The 18,173-nt window shown below is 41.4% G+C and overlaps 1 protein-coding gene across 3 annotated transcripts in view; it reads right to left on the bottom strand.

The window, feature by feature from the left end:
• Positions 1-1,545: 1,545 nt before the first annotated feature.
• The window catches only part of arhgap22b (Rho GTPase activating protein 22b), a 61,026-nt gene continuing 44,398 nt past the window's right edge, over positions 1,546-18,173 (bottom strand). The window contains exons 4-10 of one of the 3 annotated variants that reach the window (XM_072914075.1): positions 18,018-18,146; positions 7,694-7,901; positions 7,471-7,603; positions 7,324-7,397; positions 4,046-4,167; positions 2,996-3,965; positions 1,546-2,853 (exon numbers count right to left, since the gene is read on the bottom strand). In XM_072914075.1, coding sequence (XP_072770176.1) covers positions 2,628-2,853; positions 2,996-3,965; positions 4,046-4,167; positions 7,324-7,397; positions 7,471-7,603; positions 7,694-7,901; positions 18,018-18,146 — 1,862 coding nt within the window. In that variant the 3' untranslated portion in view covers positions 1,546-2,627. The remainder of the gene's footprint in view (positions 2,854-2,995; positions 3,966-4,045; positions 4,168-7,323; positions 7,398-7,470; positions 7,604-7,693; positions 7,902-18,017; positions 18,147-18,173) is intronic. The other 2 variants (XM_061967397.1, XM_072914076.1) reach the window with 2 other exon arrangements.

Genomic DNA, 18,173 nt, shown 5'->3' with positions numbered 1-18,173 from the left:
TATTTCATATCTTCATTTAAATAAAAAAATATTTTTATCTTTTTTAGATAGTCAATAAAAAATGTGAACATGTATAATAACATGGAAATCTAAGAGAATGTGTTGTGAATGAGGATGCTTGTGGAATGGGATTTTTTTAAATTTATTTTTTACACATTTTTATTTAAAAAAAAACAGTTTTTCCAACGTATTCAATTTTAGACGATTTCTTTCATTGATTGATTGAGACTTTAGTAGGTTGTACAGTGAAGTACATATTCCGTACGATTGACCACTAAATGGTAACCCCCCAATAAGTTTTTCAACTTGTTTAAGTCGGGGTCCACTTAAATTGATTAATGATACAGATATATACTAACATCATAATACAGTCATCACACAAGTTAATCATCAGAGTATATACATTGAATTATTTACATTATTTATAATCCGGGGTGTGGGCTATAGAGGGGTGGGGGGTGGGGGGGGGGTAAGTTTGGTTGTTATCAACACTTCAGTCATCTCTTCTTAGTTATTATTTCTCCGGCTATAGAAAAGACCCGCTCACAGGGCACATAGGAGGCGGGAGTGCAACACAGTTCGCGTATCGGTCACGTGACCAAAACAGCTCATGATCGGTCACGTGACTTTCTAAAAGCGGTACGTGCACCACCGACACAGGGTTTCGCTCTATGAGCTCGACGCATGCGCCGATGCATCGGTGTTGCCGGACCCATCACTAGTATGTATATATATATATATATATATATATATATATATATATACACAAAGCCCTATTTTCAAGGGTGATCGTCAGTACGCTGTCCTACTCGCGCACACACACCCACACTTACACTCATAACTCATAACACTTTTTCACCACACAGCAGAGCAATGATTGTGACGTAGCAACAATCATTTATATAATTTTGCATCAGTTTGCATTGAGCAAGCTTTAGCTAACAGACTGAACAACACACATCAGACTGTGACAATACAATAGCAAGTACAAACGATAAAACATTGAATATTAGTATATGAGTATGTGAAAGTTCGACTCCTACCTTTTTTACTTCTGTGATGACCTCTTTAAAATTTTGTAATCACTCAGAAATCTCAAGCAGCTAAAATGCGCCAAACTTAAACACATTTGATGGGAGTGTTTAACATTTTCCCCATCATGCGTTGTAGTGGATTTAAATGGGTGCAATTATGTATATATGTTGCTTGGATGTTTTTTTTAATAATATCGACAATGTTCAGTGAGCAAGTTGTGTCATGTGTGACTGTGTGTGTTGACTTTCTGCGTTTTATTCGCCCCATGATTGGGAAATGTCAAATTAATGCTGTGCTCATTTTACTCTCAAGTGAATTTCATGGTCATTGACATGCTATTGTTGTCCACAAGATGGCGGTCAATTACCAGCAGTTAAGCTGTCAGACATTTCAAATTAAACTGGAGACACACTGTGGGGCCAAACCTGTGACTTCTCGCGTCCCAGACCAAAAACACCTCTTCTGGTGTAAAGAGTTAAGTCATTGATAAACAGCACAAATGATGTACACTGTCAAATTTATTCCCACAGGTGTTCATTCATTACAATAACGTATGCACAAATAAATAAAGAACAAGCACCATTGATGACCCTTGAAGACATTTCGACTGAGCTGAGAGACAAAAATATCAACGATACTTTTGTCTTTTCTACCATTTTTCATGGGCTTGAAGACCAAAAACACTTTCTACGTGCACAAAACAACCCCCCCCCCCCTCAAATATTGTAGTCCATAACCGCACATGTGGAAACATTAATCCTGCAGGAGAAGTGCTCACTAACATTTTTTTGTGAAAATCTGAGAGAAAAATGCCTTTTAAATGGGAGCAAAAACAGAAGTTGATATTTTTGGGTCATCTTTCTATGGAATTGCTTCTTAGTGGTAGTAGTCAAAGGCAAAAAGTCTTTCTAAAATGAATGAAATAAAAATAAGCACATTTTCATTTGTTGGGCCCTTTTCTTCCCAGCATGCATCGCTCTAAGGACAATTGAATGGCCGACCTTGAACATTGTTAGTTACATTCACTAGTAGGATACATTCTTCACTTTCACAATAATTGGCACCTTCTAAGTTGTTGGTCATCGGCACTTTTCTTCACGTACACAAAAAGAAGACGTGTGTTCTGAGGGAGTCGCTTTCTGTTTGCCGCTTTCTTCTTTCGTAATATTTCAAAGACAAAAGAGTTCCCTGAAGGCACAACCAGGAAGAGACAGGTTTTCTTTTGAAGGGCAGTGTTTAGCTTCGGGTGCCACGAGTCGTAAGACACGGAGGAAGTCATGTGACCAGAGAGGCACTGGAAGAGCCAGCAGAGAGTTCCATGTTGGAGTAGAGGAACTTCTATCTGCAGTGCAAGCTCCACTCTTAGGATAAAACTGCTCCTTCTACTCCACACCTCTCTGCTGGACTCACAATGAACGTCCATTCTTGTAACACACACCTCATGGTGTCCAAATTGCGGAAATAACTCATTTTACGTGCTTCAGTTTGGTCGCTTGACTGAGCTCACCTTTTTGTTTGCTTACAAACTTCTTCTCTTCTTCCCAACGAAGACGTGAGTCCTGTAAGACAAACCCGGGTTGCCGACCCGCCTGTCAAATATCGCTGGTCCTCGTCGTCGATGTCAGATCCCCGAGAGTAGCAAAGAAATCCTCCATTTCTTTCTCCAGGAGCCTGTTGCGGTTCTCGGCGTCCTCGCGAGCCCGCTCGGAGTTCCGTAGTTTGATCTCCAGCATGCGCTGCCTCTTCTTCTCCTGCTCCATCGCCTGCTCCAGACGCTCCAGGTGTGCACACAAGGCAGCGCTGGACTCCTCCAACCTGCTCCACACACACACACACACATTTTTTGTGGTCCCCTTTATTTAGAAAAGTACCGAAATACTTTTGGGACAACACCAGTCCACACAGACCGAGCAGCCACTGGCAGAAATGTAGATCGGCGCCTATGAAATCAGGTACTTACTTTTGGATCCGGGCCTCGTAGGCTGCCTTCTGTTTGTGAAGCTGGTCCTTCAGGCCGTCCACCAGACTGCCTAGCGAGACCTCAGTCCCGTCCCCATCCTCAGACGTGACGATGGATGGAACTCCGGCGGCCGTGCTCACGTTGCCGTTCTCGCTGCTGCACAGCTCCATGGCCTCGCAGCTGTCCCGCTCAGAGCCGGGATCTGCGCTCACATCCCCGTCCCGTCCTCGCGCCGCCTCCCCCGTCCACTCCGCTTTATCTCCGCTTTCACTCGCGACTCCGCAGTTCTGCTCGCCGCTTCCAGATTCGGGCGCCGAGATCTCGCAGGAGGAAGTAGACCAGGGTGTGCTGGCCACACTCTGGACACTTCCCATGCTGGAGGAGGACGTGACGTTGTCGTAGGTGGAAAGTCTCTGGGAGGAGCCGGTTGAGTCCCGGTCGCGTGTTGACCTTTCACCTGAGGACGTGCGCCTGTGGCCCCTCAAAGAGGACAAACCGTTCATCAGCCAGTTACTACTTCCTCCTCCGGAGGACACGCCGCTTGGGTCCGGCACCGATCCGCTCTGCTTAGCCTGCGGCTGAGAACGAGGCGCGGAGGAGCTTTTAAAAGTGTACTTCCAAGAAGGTAAGCTCTTGGCTTGTTTACTCGGACTGACCACCGTGTCGGCTTTCGTCGAAGAAGAACCTAATTTTGGGACGGGGTTGGGGGTCTGCGTGGGCGTGACGGCAGCACACAGTTTAGCATCGAGTGACGAGGCGCCGCTGTCCAGTTCTTGTTCCGGGTTGGGGACGGGGCAGCTCTGCAGGTCTTCTTCAGAGATCCAGGCACCGAGGCTGCGGTTGTGGAGCTGATGTCCCTGAAAGGGATGCTCCGCTTGGGGTACGTTGAGGCCCTCCTGGTCCCTCCCTGAGTACAAACGGTTGTGTTCCCTGATGAGGACCGTCATTAGGTGCTGGACTAAAGACGTACCTGTGGAATGTGGAGCACATGAACACACATGCACTGCCTTGTCCTGGTCCACAACAAAGACAAAACACATTGCGTCATACCCTCCATGATGGTCACTGGGTCTTCCATCTTGGGTCGAAGGATATTGGGTCCGAACACTGTGGCAAGGTTCTGAACACTCATCTTGTTTTCATTACAGTGAGATTGGACTTCATCAAGGAATCTAAAAGGAAAATGATGCTATTTATTTATGAAAGTGTTGGACCAGAGTATATATTTTACATTTCTAATGTTTTTGTATTTGTGGGAAAACCCACAAGTTTATGTTTTTTCTCTTCAAATAGATTACATTTTGACAGACGACCCATGAAGCCCTAATCAATAAAGCATAACATAGAGCAGTGGTTCTTAACCTTGTTGGAGGTACCGAACCCCACCAGTTCCATATGCGCATTCAACGAACCCTTCTTTAGTGAAAAAAATAAAAAATAAATAATAATTTTCAAATTCAAGACAAAGTTATGTTTTTGGTAACACTTTAGTATGGGGAACATATTCTAAGTAATAAAGACTTAATTTAGAGTTATTTGGTTAGGGTTAGGGTCAGTGTTAGAGGGTTAGGGTTATAATAAGGCCATGCCGAATAAGGCATTAATAAGTACTTAATAATGACTAGTTAAAAGCCAATATGTTATGAATTTGCATGTTAATAAGCCAACTAATTAATGGTGAATATGTTCCCCATACTAAAGTTGTTACCATGTTTTTTTTTTTACTGGTGCATAAAATGAACCGTGCATGAACATCACCTTGTTCAAAGAACAAAACCAACACAGTGCATAAACTCACAACAAATTACACACCTGCAAATCAGTCAGCTGTTGTCGTATCCGTAATACGCCGATAGGAAGAAGTTTGTATTTACACGTTGAGTCGGGTGTGTTTTGACCTGCGCCGAACCCCTGAGGCCGACTCACCGAACCCCTAGGGTTCCATCGAACCCAGGTTAAGAACCACTGACATAGAGTATCCATCCATCCATTTTCTACTGCTTGTCCCTTTTGGGGTCGCGGGGTAACAGATTAGTGGTTCTCAAACTTTTTTTTTTTTTTTTAGAAAACACTTAATGACCATAATGAGCAACATTAGAATACAGTAGAGTAATAGGCCTGAATATTCATTAAAAAACAAGGCAGATGTTTTATTTAACAAGTCTATTTTATATGTTTGGCCACAGTTAGAACAGTAACATCCATCCATCCATTTTCTACCGCATGTCCCTTTTGAGGTCGCGGGGGGTGCTGGAGCCTATCTCAGCTGCATTCGGGCGGAAGGCGGGGTACACCCTGGACAAGTCGCCACCTCATCGCAGGGCCAACACTGTTTGAATATTTAATTAGGTGATTCCTTGATGTACCACTAGATGGAGCCTGTGTACAATCACTGACAGAGCATCATAATACAGCATACATGAATACTACCTTTCGACAGTCCACTTTGTTACAAGTTTCTAATCAAATGTCTTGTTTTTAATTGTACAGTCAGTCTGGGTTAATTTTTGCCTCATCTCTCACTTAAAGCGTGAGTGAAGAATGCACCATCTACCTTAAAGAGCTGATACGTTTAAAAGAGAAAGAGATGACACAATATTATCTGCTCACAGACGCTACCTGGTGGTTGTTTGAGCACACTGCAGCTAGTCCTGGATAGTCACACCCCTTAGTGCTTCAGTCACGTGCAGGATTCCCACAGGAATTAAGGCAACAATACAACCCTACCTACTGTAAACATTTGAAAATGAGCTGATAATGATAACTGCCGTACAGTTGTATCTTGTTTTTTAAATTAATTTTCTGAGTCTTATTTGCAATTAATATATACTAGATTTTGCAGGCAGTTGCAATTCCAAAGGGTTAGATGTGTTGCCTTGCTAGGGGGGAGTCTTTGCAATGAAGCTGTGTGTGTGTTCTTGTATTGCTACCCTTCTTGAGACATCAACAAGAAAAATGAAATGAAAAATTATTAACTAAGAGCTTACCTTTTTTATATTTGCATAGTATGTACCGTATTTTTCGGAGTATAAGTCGCACCTGCCGAAAATGCATAATAAAGAAGAAAAACAACATATATAAGTCGCACTGGAGTATAAGTCGCATTTTTTGGGGAAATTGATTTCATAAAACCCAACACCAAGAATAGACATTTGAAAGGCAATTTAAAATAAATAAAGAATAGTGAACAACAGGCTGAATAAGTGTACGTTATATGAGGCATAAATAACCAACTGAGAACGTGCCTGGTATGTTAACATAACATATTATGGTAAGAGTCATTCAAATAACTATAACATATAGAACATGCTATACGTTTACCAAACAATCTGTCACTCCTAATCGCTAAATCCCATGAAATCTTATACGTCTAGTCTCTTACGTGAATGAGCTAAATAATATTATTTAATATTTTACGATAATGTGTTAATCATTTCACACATAAGTCGCTCCTGAGTATAAGACGCACCCCCGGCCAAACTACAAAAAAAAAACTGCGACTTATAGTCCGAAAAATACGGTAATTATTATTAATGTTGTAAATACAAATCTTTATATATTTCGAAAGGGTGGTTCTTAAGAGGTAGGCATTTTTCGGAGGTCTCAAGAAGGAAACACATACAAGAATGTGTGTGTGTGTTAAATTAATTTTTAAATTACATACTACTGCCATCTAACCCTTTGGAATTGCAACTGCATGCAAAATCTAGTATATATTAATTGCAAATAAGACTCGGAAAATTAATTAAAAAAACAAGATACAACTGTATGGCAGTTATCATTATCAGCTCATTTTCAAATGTTACAGTAGGTAGGGTTGTATTAAATCACTAATAGGCAGCTTAAGTACGTGGTGTCCAAACACGGATGTGTTGCCTCTATCTTAACATGGCACATAGCTCCGCCCCCTCTGAAGTCATGTTTTCATGGCAGGGGATACTAAGACGTCCAACAACGTTTTTTTTTTTTCATTCAAAAATTTCAGTTCATTTTTATAATTAGCAATCTCATCTCGCCGGCCGAATAAAACCTGTTCGCCTGATCCGGCCCGCAGTCCGTACGTTTGACACCTCTGGGCTAGACTGTGACCCAGATTCCATTTGTTCTATTGATCATGTTTCATTATTATTCCTATCAACATATAATTTAAAATGTGTTTGATCAGTGTGAGGCATGTATAGGGTTTATGTTTGTGTTTTTATTCTCTTGGCAGAGCGTCTCACTCAATGTGACCAATAGCGGGGCTGTACTGTACATGTCCTATATCGCTATTGATGGAATATTCACATTGTTTGCAAACAAACTCGACTAAAAAACGATGAACTTACTTGCATATGTACTTGAGGAGATTGTAGTTCGGCAGAGGTAGTGTGTTAACTTGCTTTCCAAGCTCCTGAACCCCCTGAGGAGAAGCACAAGCGCAGCGCTTTTAGACCGAGAGCCGCACCTCTAAGGACCATGCACCGTTTACATGCCTCCTCCTCATCTTTGGCCAAAAGCTGTGCGCATGTTAGAAAGTCTTCATATTTGCAGAAGGGAATGACAGGTTCAGGCAGCTCTCGCAGGTACAACTTCATCAAGGACGCCACCGTGTGAACGTCCGTGTTACTGCAAAGAGAAATGAAAAAGGATATACTGTATGTCTGATATTAATGATCAGTTTGCTTTGTGTGTGTTCAACCTGTTGAGGCGTTTCACCTGTCAAAAAGAGGCTTGTCGCCACAGTCGAAAGCCTCCTGCAGCTCTTTGACCAGGTTGGCCTGCCCCGGCATTCGGAAAAGACCCTCCTCATCCAAGCCCCTCTCCCTGATGAAGTCCACACACTGCTCCACCAGCAGGGGGGCCAGCCGGGGGCCCAACTTCTTCTCATACAGCACCGTGTCCTCTAATCGCTGGCCAAATATCCCTGCGGAAACGAGACTTTAGCGTTCATCGTTCAAGCGCTGCTTTGCTGTCATCCATTAAAAAAGGTAGGCTTGTCATTTCCATCTGAAGCATTACAAGACACACACCTTACACAATGGATGTTATTGTACTCACAACCTGCTCCAAATTAAAGGGGATCGGCATTACACGCACATGCACACACACAAAGGAAGCAACAACCGAACGGTATAGCTCGGTTGGTAGGGCGGCCGTGCCAGCAACTTGAGGGTTGCAGGTTCGATCCCCGCATCCGCCATCCTAGTCACTGCCGTTGTGTCCTTGGGCAAGACACTTTACCCACCTGCTCCCAGTGCCACCCACACTGGTTTAAATGTAACTTAGATATTGGGTTTCACTATGTAAAGCGTTATATAAATATAATTCACTTCACTTCACTACAAACACAGTACTTCCGGAAAGTATTCACAGTGCTGCACTTTTTTGAAATATCTTCTCATGTTACAACTTTATTTATAAAAAGGAATCAATTAATTTTTGTCCTCATAATTCTACACACAATATACCATAATAACAATGTGAAAAATGTTTCTTTTTTTTTTTTTAATTTGCAATTTTATTAAATCAAATCAAATCAAATCAACTTTATTTATAGAGCACATTTAAAATTTACCACAGGGGTAGCCAAAGTGCTGTACAATGAACAGGTTAAAAGATAAAACGAGTACCGAGCAAACACAACACAACACAAACAGAACACGATAAAAAAAATAAATAATTAAAATAGAATTAATAAAAACATAAAAACATAAAAAACAGGATCACAGCAGGTGTATTATTGGGCGCCATTGCAGGATGGATATCACTCAGTGTTAAAAGCCATGGAATAAAAGTATGTTTTTAAGAGAGATTTAAAAACAGGAAGAGAGGAGGCTTGTCTAACACTCAGGGGTAGGTCGTTCCAGAGCTTGGGAGCAGCAACGGCGAAAGCTCTGTCACCTCTAAGCTTCAGCCTTGTGTCAGGGACCGTCAACAGCAGCTGATCGGCTGATCTTAAGGATCGGGTGGGGCAGTAAGGCTGAAGGAGGTCGGAGAGATAGATATACAAAACAAAACAAAAAATTGTGTGTACATAAGTATTCACCGCGTTAACTCATTACTTTGTTGATGCATTTTTGGCAGCAATTACAGCCTCAAGTATTTTTGAATATGATGCCACTAGGGCTGCAACTGATTAATTTGATAATCGATTAATCTGTCGATTATTACTTCGATTAATAATCGGATAAAAGAGACAAACTACATTTCTATCCTTTCCAGTATTTTATTGAAGAAAAAAAAACAGCATACTGGCACCATGTTCTTTCAACTTGCCAAATAAAACAAGGAAAATGCACACTTTTGACACCCCTGCTATAGATAATAACAAATTAAATCGATAAATCTATCGATAAAAAGCAGAGCCTGATGCATGTTTATCACAACTCTCTGGCTCTCTCTGGCTCTCCCCCTCCCTCACCAATGTACTACACGCACAATTTGTTGTGTTTTTAACCTTCTTAACCCTGAACGTATATTGAAAATACACGCAACCCTAACTCAAAATGCCGGACATTTGAGACATTTAAGAAACACCGCCTGACAGCCCCGCAAAAGAGGACATGTCCGGTGAAAAGAGGACGTATGGTCAGTCTATCCTAGCCCGGTCGCTGCTAGCATGCTATCACCAGACATGTCCTCTTTTGCTATCATGCTACGGGCTAGGATAGACTGACCATACGTCCTCTTTTCACCGGACATGTCCTCTTTTGCGGGGCTGTCAGGGCGGAGTTTCTTAAATGCCTCAAATGTCCGGCATTTTGAGTATTGTTTACACAACGTGCAGTACGCTACTTAAAGGGGAACATTATCACAATTTCAGAATGGTTAGAACCATTAAAAATCAGTTCCCAGTGGCTTATTTTATTTTTCGAAGTTTTTTTCAAAATTTTACCCATCACGCAATATCCCTAAAAAAAAGCTTCAAAGTGCCTGATTTTAACCATCGTTATATACACCAGTCCATTTTCCTGTGACGTCACATAGTGAAGCCAACACAAACAAACATGGCGCATAAAACAGCAAGATATAGCGACATTAGCTCGGATTCAGACTCGGATTTCAGCGGCTTAAGCTATTCAACAGATTACGCATGTATTGAAACGGATGGTTGTAGTGTGGAGGCAGGTAGGGAAAACGAAATTGAAGAAGAAACTGAAGCTATTGAGCCAGGCCCGGCCCTAACCAATCTGGCGCCCTAGGCAAGATTTTAGGTGGCGCCCCCCCCCACATCGGCAGTGAAGTGTATATACTCACAAGAACCCGAATAGCTTTGTCTTTGACCTTTTTTTTTTAACTTACAACTATACCTAATATATAAAGGGGTGGAAAAGTGACTATTACCTGCAGGGCAAACATTAGCTAACCAGAAGGCAATAACAATGTAAACAAAAAACACCTGCTTAAAAGATCTAATACAAACATTTATATGCATGTACAACACTTAGAACTTTTAGCATATCAGTATGTGGAATTAAATGATGGAATGGATTAAGTAAAAAAGTTAAAAATTGTACTGATATGATCCAGTTTAAGAGGTTGTTCAAAATAATAGTGCTTACAGAGTACAAAGAAGAAGAATTATGAGAAATACTTTCAACCTTATTGAAAATAAGATATTCTTCATCTCAGTATGTTAATAATGACTGAATTAATTAATTAATTACATAGTACAAAACTGTTGTATACTAACTCATAGATGTTATTTTATTATATAAAAAGGTCAGTAAATGATTCTATTTATTTGTAAACGCTTTGAAGTGGGAAAGAGGTAGGATTAAATAAGCTTTGCTTCTTCCTACTCCTTTTCGGGCATGATGTAAAATGAAATGATATGAAATTGTGTGATGTATTATGATGTAAGTGTGTTCATGTTCGAAATAAACTAAAGAAAGAAAGAAATGTCCCTGAGGAATGTAAAGTGGGAGTACTGTAATTACCTAACGTTACATTATTATTTTCCATAACAATTTAGCCCCCTCCACAATATTAACCCGACGTTAAAACAGAACTAGCTATTTATTGATTAGCAATTGCCGAATCATGTAACATTAGCTTAATGCTAAAAAGCCAGGTTACTATCACATTCTGTAACAGACAAATAATTTCATGTAGGCTAACGTTACCTACCTGCTACCTCTGTCTTTTCTCGTTTCTCCTCCTCTTCTTTTCTCTTTTTTCTTCCCTGGGCACCTGACAGTTTTGGCATCTTGTGTTGATTTTTTGATGTGGGGACGTCCAAAAAGAGTCATGATACGGGAAGGGAGGGGGCGCACCGTGCGGGGGAGGAGGGGGGGGCGTAATGTTGTAACAAATAATATTTCTATTAAATAGGCTTTTCTTTGCATTTTAATTAACGTGGGATTATTTTTTGTATTTAGAAATAATAGTACCAACTTATTTTTATTTTTATTTTTTTTTCTCCCAACATTTGTGGCACTGGCATGGCGCCCCCTGATGGACGGCGCCCTTAGCATTTGCCTATACGGCCTATGCCACGGGCCGGCCCTGTATTGAGCCATATCGGTTTGAACCGTATGCAAGCGAAACCGACGAAAACGACACGACAGCCAGCGACACGGGAGAAAGCGAGGACGAATTTGGCGATCGCCTTCTAACCAACGATTGGTATGTGTTTGTTTGGCATTAAAGGAAACTAACAACTATGAACTAGGTTTACAGCATATGAAATACATTTGGCAACAACATGCACTTTGAGAGTGCAGACAGCCCATTTCAGGCGCGCTAAGAACATATATTTTTCCACGATTTCAGCACTCAGGTTAACCATACCGCGAGTAATGAATAAAGTTTTCATCAATTAATATATTCTGTAGACATACCCTCATCCGCTCTCTTTTCCTGAAAGCTGATCTGTCCAGTTTTGGAGTTGATGTCAGCATCTGCTTTGAGTGTCGCAGGATACCCACACATTCTTGCCATCTCTGTCGTAGCATAGCTTTCGTCGGTAAAGTGTGCGGAACAAACCACTTGTTTTCCGGTTTTTTTTGTACTACTTTGATATTTTGTGGAATAAATAATGTTCCAACCTGCACGCCATGTCCGTAGTGGTCCGTTTGCATTTCGGGAGAACGAACCCCGCAGCAAGCTGCGACCCAAACGTGACAGTAACATAACATGTGGAAAAAGTGAATACTTCCCTGATGCACTGTAAGTGTATTCCAGTGAGGTGCCATTATTAATCAAAGACCCTAATCACAGCACCACACATCCATTTCATCTATTTGTATCCAACGAAAACTCGATTACTGTAACGTATTATTTTCGGGTCTCCCTATGTCTAGGATTAAAAGATTACAGTTGGTACAAAATGCGGCTGCTAGACTTTTGACAAGAACAAGAAAGTTTGATCATATTACGCCTATACTGGCTCACCTGCACTGGCTTCCTGTGCACTTAAGATGCGACTTTAAGGTTTTACTACTTACGTATAAAATACTACACGGTCTAGCTCCAGCCTATCTTACCGATTGTATTGTACCATATGTCCCGGCAAGAAATCTGCGTTCAAAGAACTCCGGCTTATTAGTGATTCCCAGAGCCCAAAAAAAGTCTGCGGGCTGTAGAGCGTTTTCTATTCGGGCTCCAGCACTATGGAATGCCCTCCCGGTAACAATTAGAGATGCTACCTCAGTAGAAACATTTAAGTCCCATCTCAAAACTCATTTGTATACTCTAGCCTTTGAATAGCCCCCCTTTTTTAGACCAGTTGATCTGCCGTTTCTTTTCTTTTCTCCTCTGCTCCCCCCTATCCCTGTGGAGGGGATGGTGGCCATGGATGGGGTGCTGGCTGTCCGGGGTCGGGACCCCGGGTGGACCGCTCGCCTGTATATTGGTTGGGAACATCTCTGCGCTGCTGACCCGTCTCCGCTCGGGATGGTTTCCTGCTGACCCCACTGTGGACTGGACTCTTACTGTTATGCTGGATCCACTATGGACTGGACTCTCACAATATTATGTTAGACCCACTCGACATCCATTGCATTCGGTCTCCCTAGAGGGGGGGGGGGGTTACCCACATATGCGGTCCTCTCCAAGGTTTCTCATAGTCATTCACATCGACGTCCCACTGGGGTGAGTTTTTCCTTGCCCTTATGTGAGCTATACCGAGGATGTCGTTGTGGCTTGTGCAGCCCTTTGAGACACTTGTGATTTAGGGCTGTATAAATAAACATTGATTGATTGATTGATTGATTGATAACATAAGTGCTTCTCAAAGAGGTTTCAATATCATCTCCAAGCTGAGGGAGGAATCAAATCAGTTACCTGTTGCCCGTCTGCAGCAGCCACCTGGCAATAATCACATGATTGACAGGACAAGGGCTGCACAACAGCAGCGAGTGACTCTCATGTGTCCCAAAGCCACATTTTACCAACTTAATCCATTCGGGTTCAGGCATTGGAGTGTGCTGATGTACGAGCAGTCGCTAATGCATCAAGTGGCCTGCAGCAGAAAGTAGTCTGGGGTCCTGCTGACAGACGGAGGGGCAGCTGACGACACTCGGGGAATGTGTGCAGACTTTTCGGCGGGGAGGGTGGGAGCAGAGTGTCGCTGGTGAAGATGGCTGCACTTACAACTCAGAGACTCCCAGGGAGTCTGCTCTAAGATGTAACTAACCAACATTAAGTTTGGCATCATTCACAATAATTAAGTCGACCACTTGTCCTGTTCAGGGTCATGTGCGCTTGAGCCTATCCCAGCTGAGATTGTGCGAGAGGGCACATATAGACCAGTGTTTTTCAACCTTTTTTATGCAAAGGCACATTTTTTTGCGTTGAAAAAATGCGGAGGCACACCACTAGCAGAAATCATTAAAAAACGAAACTCAGTTGACAGTAAAAAGTCGTTGTCCCAATTGCATGCGTCAATGTAGCTCTTGTCTCAAAGTAGGTGTAGTGTCATGACCGTGACTTATTTGGAGTTTTTTGCTGTTTTCCTATGTGTAGTGTTTTAGTTCTTGTCTTGCGCTCCTATTTTGGTGGCTTTTTCTCTTTTTTTGGTAGCAGTTTCATGTCTTCCTCTGAGCGATATTTCCCGCATCTACTTTGTTTTAGCAATCAAGGATATTTCAGTTGTTTTTATCCTTCTTTGTGGGGACAATGTCGATTGTCATGTCATGTTCGGATGTACTTTGTGGACGCCGTCTTTGCTCCACAGTAAGTCTTTGCTGTCGTCCAGCATTCTGTTTTTGTTTACTTTGTAGCCAGTTCAGTTTTAGTTTCGTTCTGCAAAGCCTTCCCTAAGCTTCAATGCCTTTTCTTAGGGCCACTCACCTTTTGTTTATTTTCGGTTTAAGCATTAGTCACTTTTTTACCTGCACGCTGCCTCCCGCTGTTTCCGACATCTACAAAGCAATTAGCTACCGGCTGCCACCTACTGATATGGAAGAGTATTACACGGTAACTCTGCCGAGCTCTAGACAGCACCGACACTCAACAACAACACATCATTTGCAGACTATAATTACTGGTTAGCAAAAAATATTTTAACCCAAATAGGTGAAATTAGATCATCTCCCACGGCACACCAGAAAAACACTGATATAGACAAGCGTTCACACCTATGGGAAATACGACTCCAGTTAGATATGATACGGTTTGACTATTCTTATTTTATATTTAGGAGCCATGTACTGGGATAAGTACAATTCTTGTGCATACTCTGTCCCAGTTTAGTATCAACCAAAATGTTTCAAACACTTGACAAACCATGTATTACTTAGTGCAGTGGTACGCCTAAGAATCACTTAATACAATGTTCAGACACAGTGTTACTGTTCAAACTGTGTGTAATGTCACAGTGGCCAAAACTATTAAATATACTTGTTAAAAAAAATCCTCTGTCTTGTTTTTAATGAATACTTAGGCCTACCACTGTATTTTAATGTAGGGCATTATAGCGGTACCTGGAGAGCCAAGTGTTTTCTGAGGTGGTACTTGGTGAGAAAGGACTGACTGTGTTTTATCCGACATGTAACCCAGCACCTTGCTGTTCAGCTGCACCAACTGTTGGAGGTTTTGCTTTTTTTTCTGGAATGCTGTCAAGTGCACTTGTAGAACAGCGAGACGAGAAGGACAATTTGCAGACTCGATCTGGAGCCACGCACAGACACGTCAACATTGGTAATAATTAAAAGATGCGTTGTCTAGGAGAAATTAGTTTTGGGTGTCTTTTCTTTGGCGTGAGGCAAAACGACAGGAAGAGAATTATAAATCCATTATGTAAGCAATTTTGGGCAACAATGATTAATCAATTTAAATTGATTAATTTGATTATATTCTGTTGCTTCGATTAATTATTTAATGAGTGTAATAGGGCTCTATCAATTATTTTTGTCATCTATCATTTAGTTTGTTACATTAATCCAAAAAACGGATAAAACACACTTTATAACCAAAATGTGTATTGTGGGGAAAATAGTTGAAATAAATAAACCTCTTTCTGCTCGCAATATTCTCAGGAGCGGGATGTTAGATACTTTTGCTTCTTCCTACTCCTTTTTGGACACACATTTTTTTTTCATGTTCTTTTAATATCAGTTTTTTCAGATGACCATATTATATTGGAGATGCTATATTCGTTTTTTTTTTATGTTCAAATAAATAAAAATACCAAAATGAAATAACCTTAACTATTTTTTTCCTAATAAATGCACATCATCAGCATTGAAATTGCACGTTTAGGCCAAAGGTTTGGACACACCTTTTCATTTAATGTTGTTTTCTTAATTTTCATGACTGAAGGCATCACAACTATGAATGAACACATGTGGAGTTATGTACTTAACAAAAAAAGATTAAATAACCGAAAACATGTTTTATATTCTAGTTTCTTCAAAAAAGCCACCCTTTGCTCTGATTACTGCTTTGCACACTCTTGGCATTCTCTCGATGAGCTTCAAGAGGTAGTCCCCTGAAAGGGTTTTCACTTCACAGGTGTCACAGTTTTGATGCCTTCAGTGACAATCTACAATGTAAATAGTCATGAAAATAAAGAAAATGAAATGAGAAGGCGTGTCCAAACTTTTGGCCTGTACTGTATGAATATTAATACAAATACAGTAAAAACATTCCGCAGTTCGTTGCCACACAGATCATGACCCACGCGCCACTGCTCTCATGTGCGCTCTATTGCAGCGACCGTGCGGAAACTATGTCCGCATATTTGTGGTCCGGATTTAATAAATGTTTATTAGTTACACTCATTAAACAATTAATCAAAACACAACACAAATTGAAGCTTTTCTCTAATCAAATTAATTGATTAATTGTTGGGGAGCTAAAGAATAAATAATACAAATAATAACTTCCAGCCTGCATAGGTGCCAGGAACTTTAAAAATGCAGACAGTTTCGGGGCGGCGGCTACAATAGAGCGCACATAAGAGTGCTGGCGTGTGTGTGCCGTGTTTTTTTATTTATTTTTATAAATGTACACATGTCAAAATTGCGATTTCAATGTTGATGATGTGCATTGATTAGAACAAAAAATGTAGGTTATGTCAAGCAGAAAAATATTTTGAACCATTTCCCTAAAATACGCATTTAGGCTATAAAGTGAGTTTTATCCAATTACCGTATTTTCCGCACTATAAGCCGCACCTAAAAACCACAAATTTTCACAAAAGCTGACAGTGCGGCTTATAACCCGGTGCGCCTTATATATGGATTAATATAAATATTTATTTTCATAAAGTTTCGGTCTCGCAACTACGGTAAACAGCCGCCATCTTTTTTCCCCGTAGAAGAGGAAGCGCTTCTTCTTCTATGGTAAGCAACTGCCAAGGTAAGCACCCGCCCCCGTAGAAGAGGAAGCGCTTCTTCTTCTACGGTAAGCAACCACCCGCCCCCATAGAAGAAGAAGTGCGCGGGTTTTACGTTTCATTTCCTTTGTGTGTTCCATGTTGATATACGACTCCATGCGCGCCCACATCACAGATGGTGTCAAAAAACAAGTGAAGCACACAAATACAACACTCGCCGTCATTCCGGGTGGATTAACCAAAGAACTCCAACCGCTCGATATTGGTGTCAACAGGGCATTTAAAGCACGACTGCGAACGGCGTGGGAACAATGGATGACCGAAGGCGAACACACCTTCACTAAGACAGGGAGACAGCGCCGGACGACATACGCCAACATCTGCCAGTGGATCGTAAATGCCTGGGCGGATATTTCGGTCACAACTGTGGTCCGAGCTTTCCGGAAGGCAATGACTTCGACGAGACGGAGCCGGCCATTTTGGATCCCGTATTCGCCCAACTTTTTAATTCGGACACCGAAGGAGAAGTATTCGAGGGATTTATGAATGAAGAATAACTTCAGAAAGTGAGCGTTATGTTTATTTTGTGTGTTGTGACATTAACGTTCGAGCAACATTAAGTTATTGATGTTATTGCTCTGCACTATTTTGAATTTTACTATGTTTGTGATTGCACATTTGCACATTACCGTACATTTTGGGAGTGAACAGAGTTGTTAGAACGCTGGTTTTTAATATATTATTAAAGTTTGACTGACCTATCTGACTGTTTTTTTGACATTCCCTTTAGCGCAGTTAGATGCGGCTTATAACACGGGGCGGCTTATAGGTGGACAAAGTTTTGAAATATGCCGTTCATTGAAGGCGCGGCTTATAACCCAGGGCGGCTTATGGTGCGGAAAATACGGTACTTAATTGATCGAATAAACTGATGGATAACTAAAATTGATAGCTGTAGCCCTAAAGAAGTATGTTTTGTTATCTACTTTTTTTTTTGTCCTGTCCAGCTACTCAGGCAAATCATATAGTAGATGTAGATGCCCATATCGGCTGTTCACATTTACTTTACAAAAGATAAGTGTTGGATACTTCTCTTGTTGCCTTATTTGTATTTGATTTTATTAAATGGATGTATATTATTATTTGGTGCAGCCAAATATCTACTTAAGAACAGCCAAGTTGAAATGGTCCGATATTTCAATCTATTTTCAAGAGTTTCCTTTCCAAACAAACTTTCCGTTGGAGCTTTACTTTTACCTCCACCAAACGGCGCCCAGATGACCCGTCGTATGGCCTTGACCCAGTCATCCATGTCCGTCTGGGAGTTGGCCATGAGCAGGAAGGACTCATGGCTGATTGGTGCACGGTCCTTGTCTCCTGCTCCACCTGTGGGAACAGACGGATGAGTTGGAT

Source organism: Nerophis lumbriciformis, linkage group LG11 (genome assembly GCF_033978685.3).
Source record: "Nerophis lumbriciformis linkage group LG11, RoL_Nlum_v2.1, whole genome shotgun sequence".
Classification (NCBI taxonomy): Eukaryota; Metazoa; Chordata; class Actinopteri; order Syngnathiformes; family Syngnathidae; genus Nerophis; species Nerophis lumbriciformis.
Note: the sequence above shows the minus strand (reverse complement) of the source record. Positions and strands in the feature narration are given on the sequence as shown.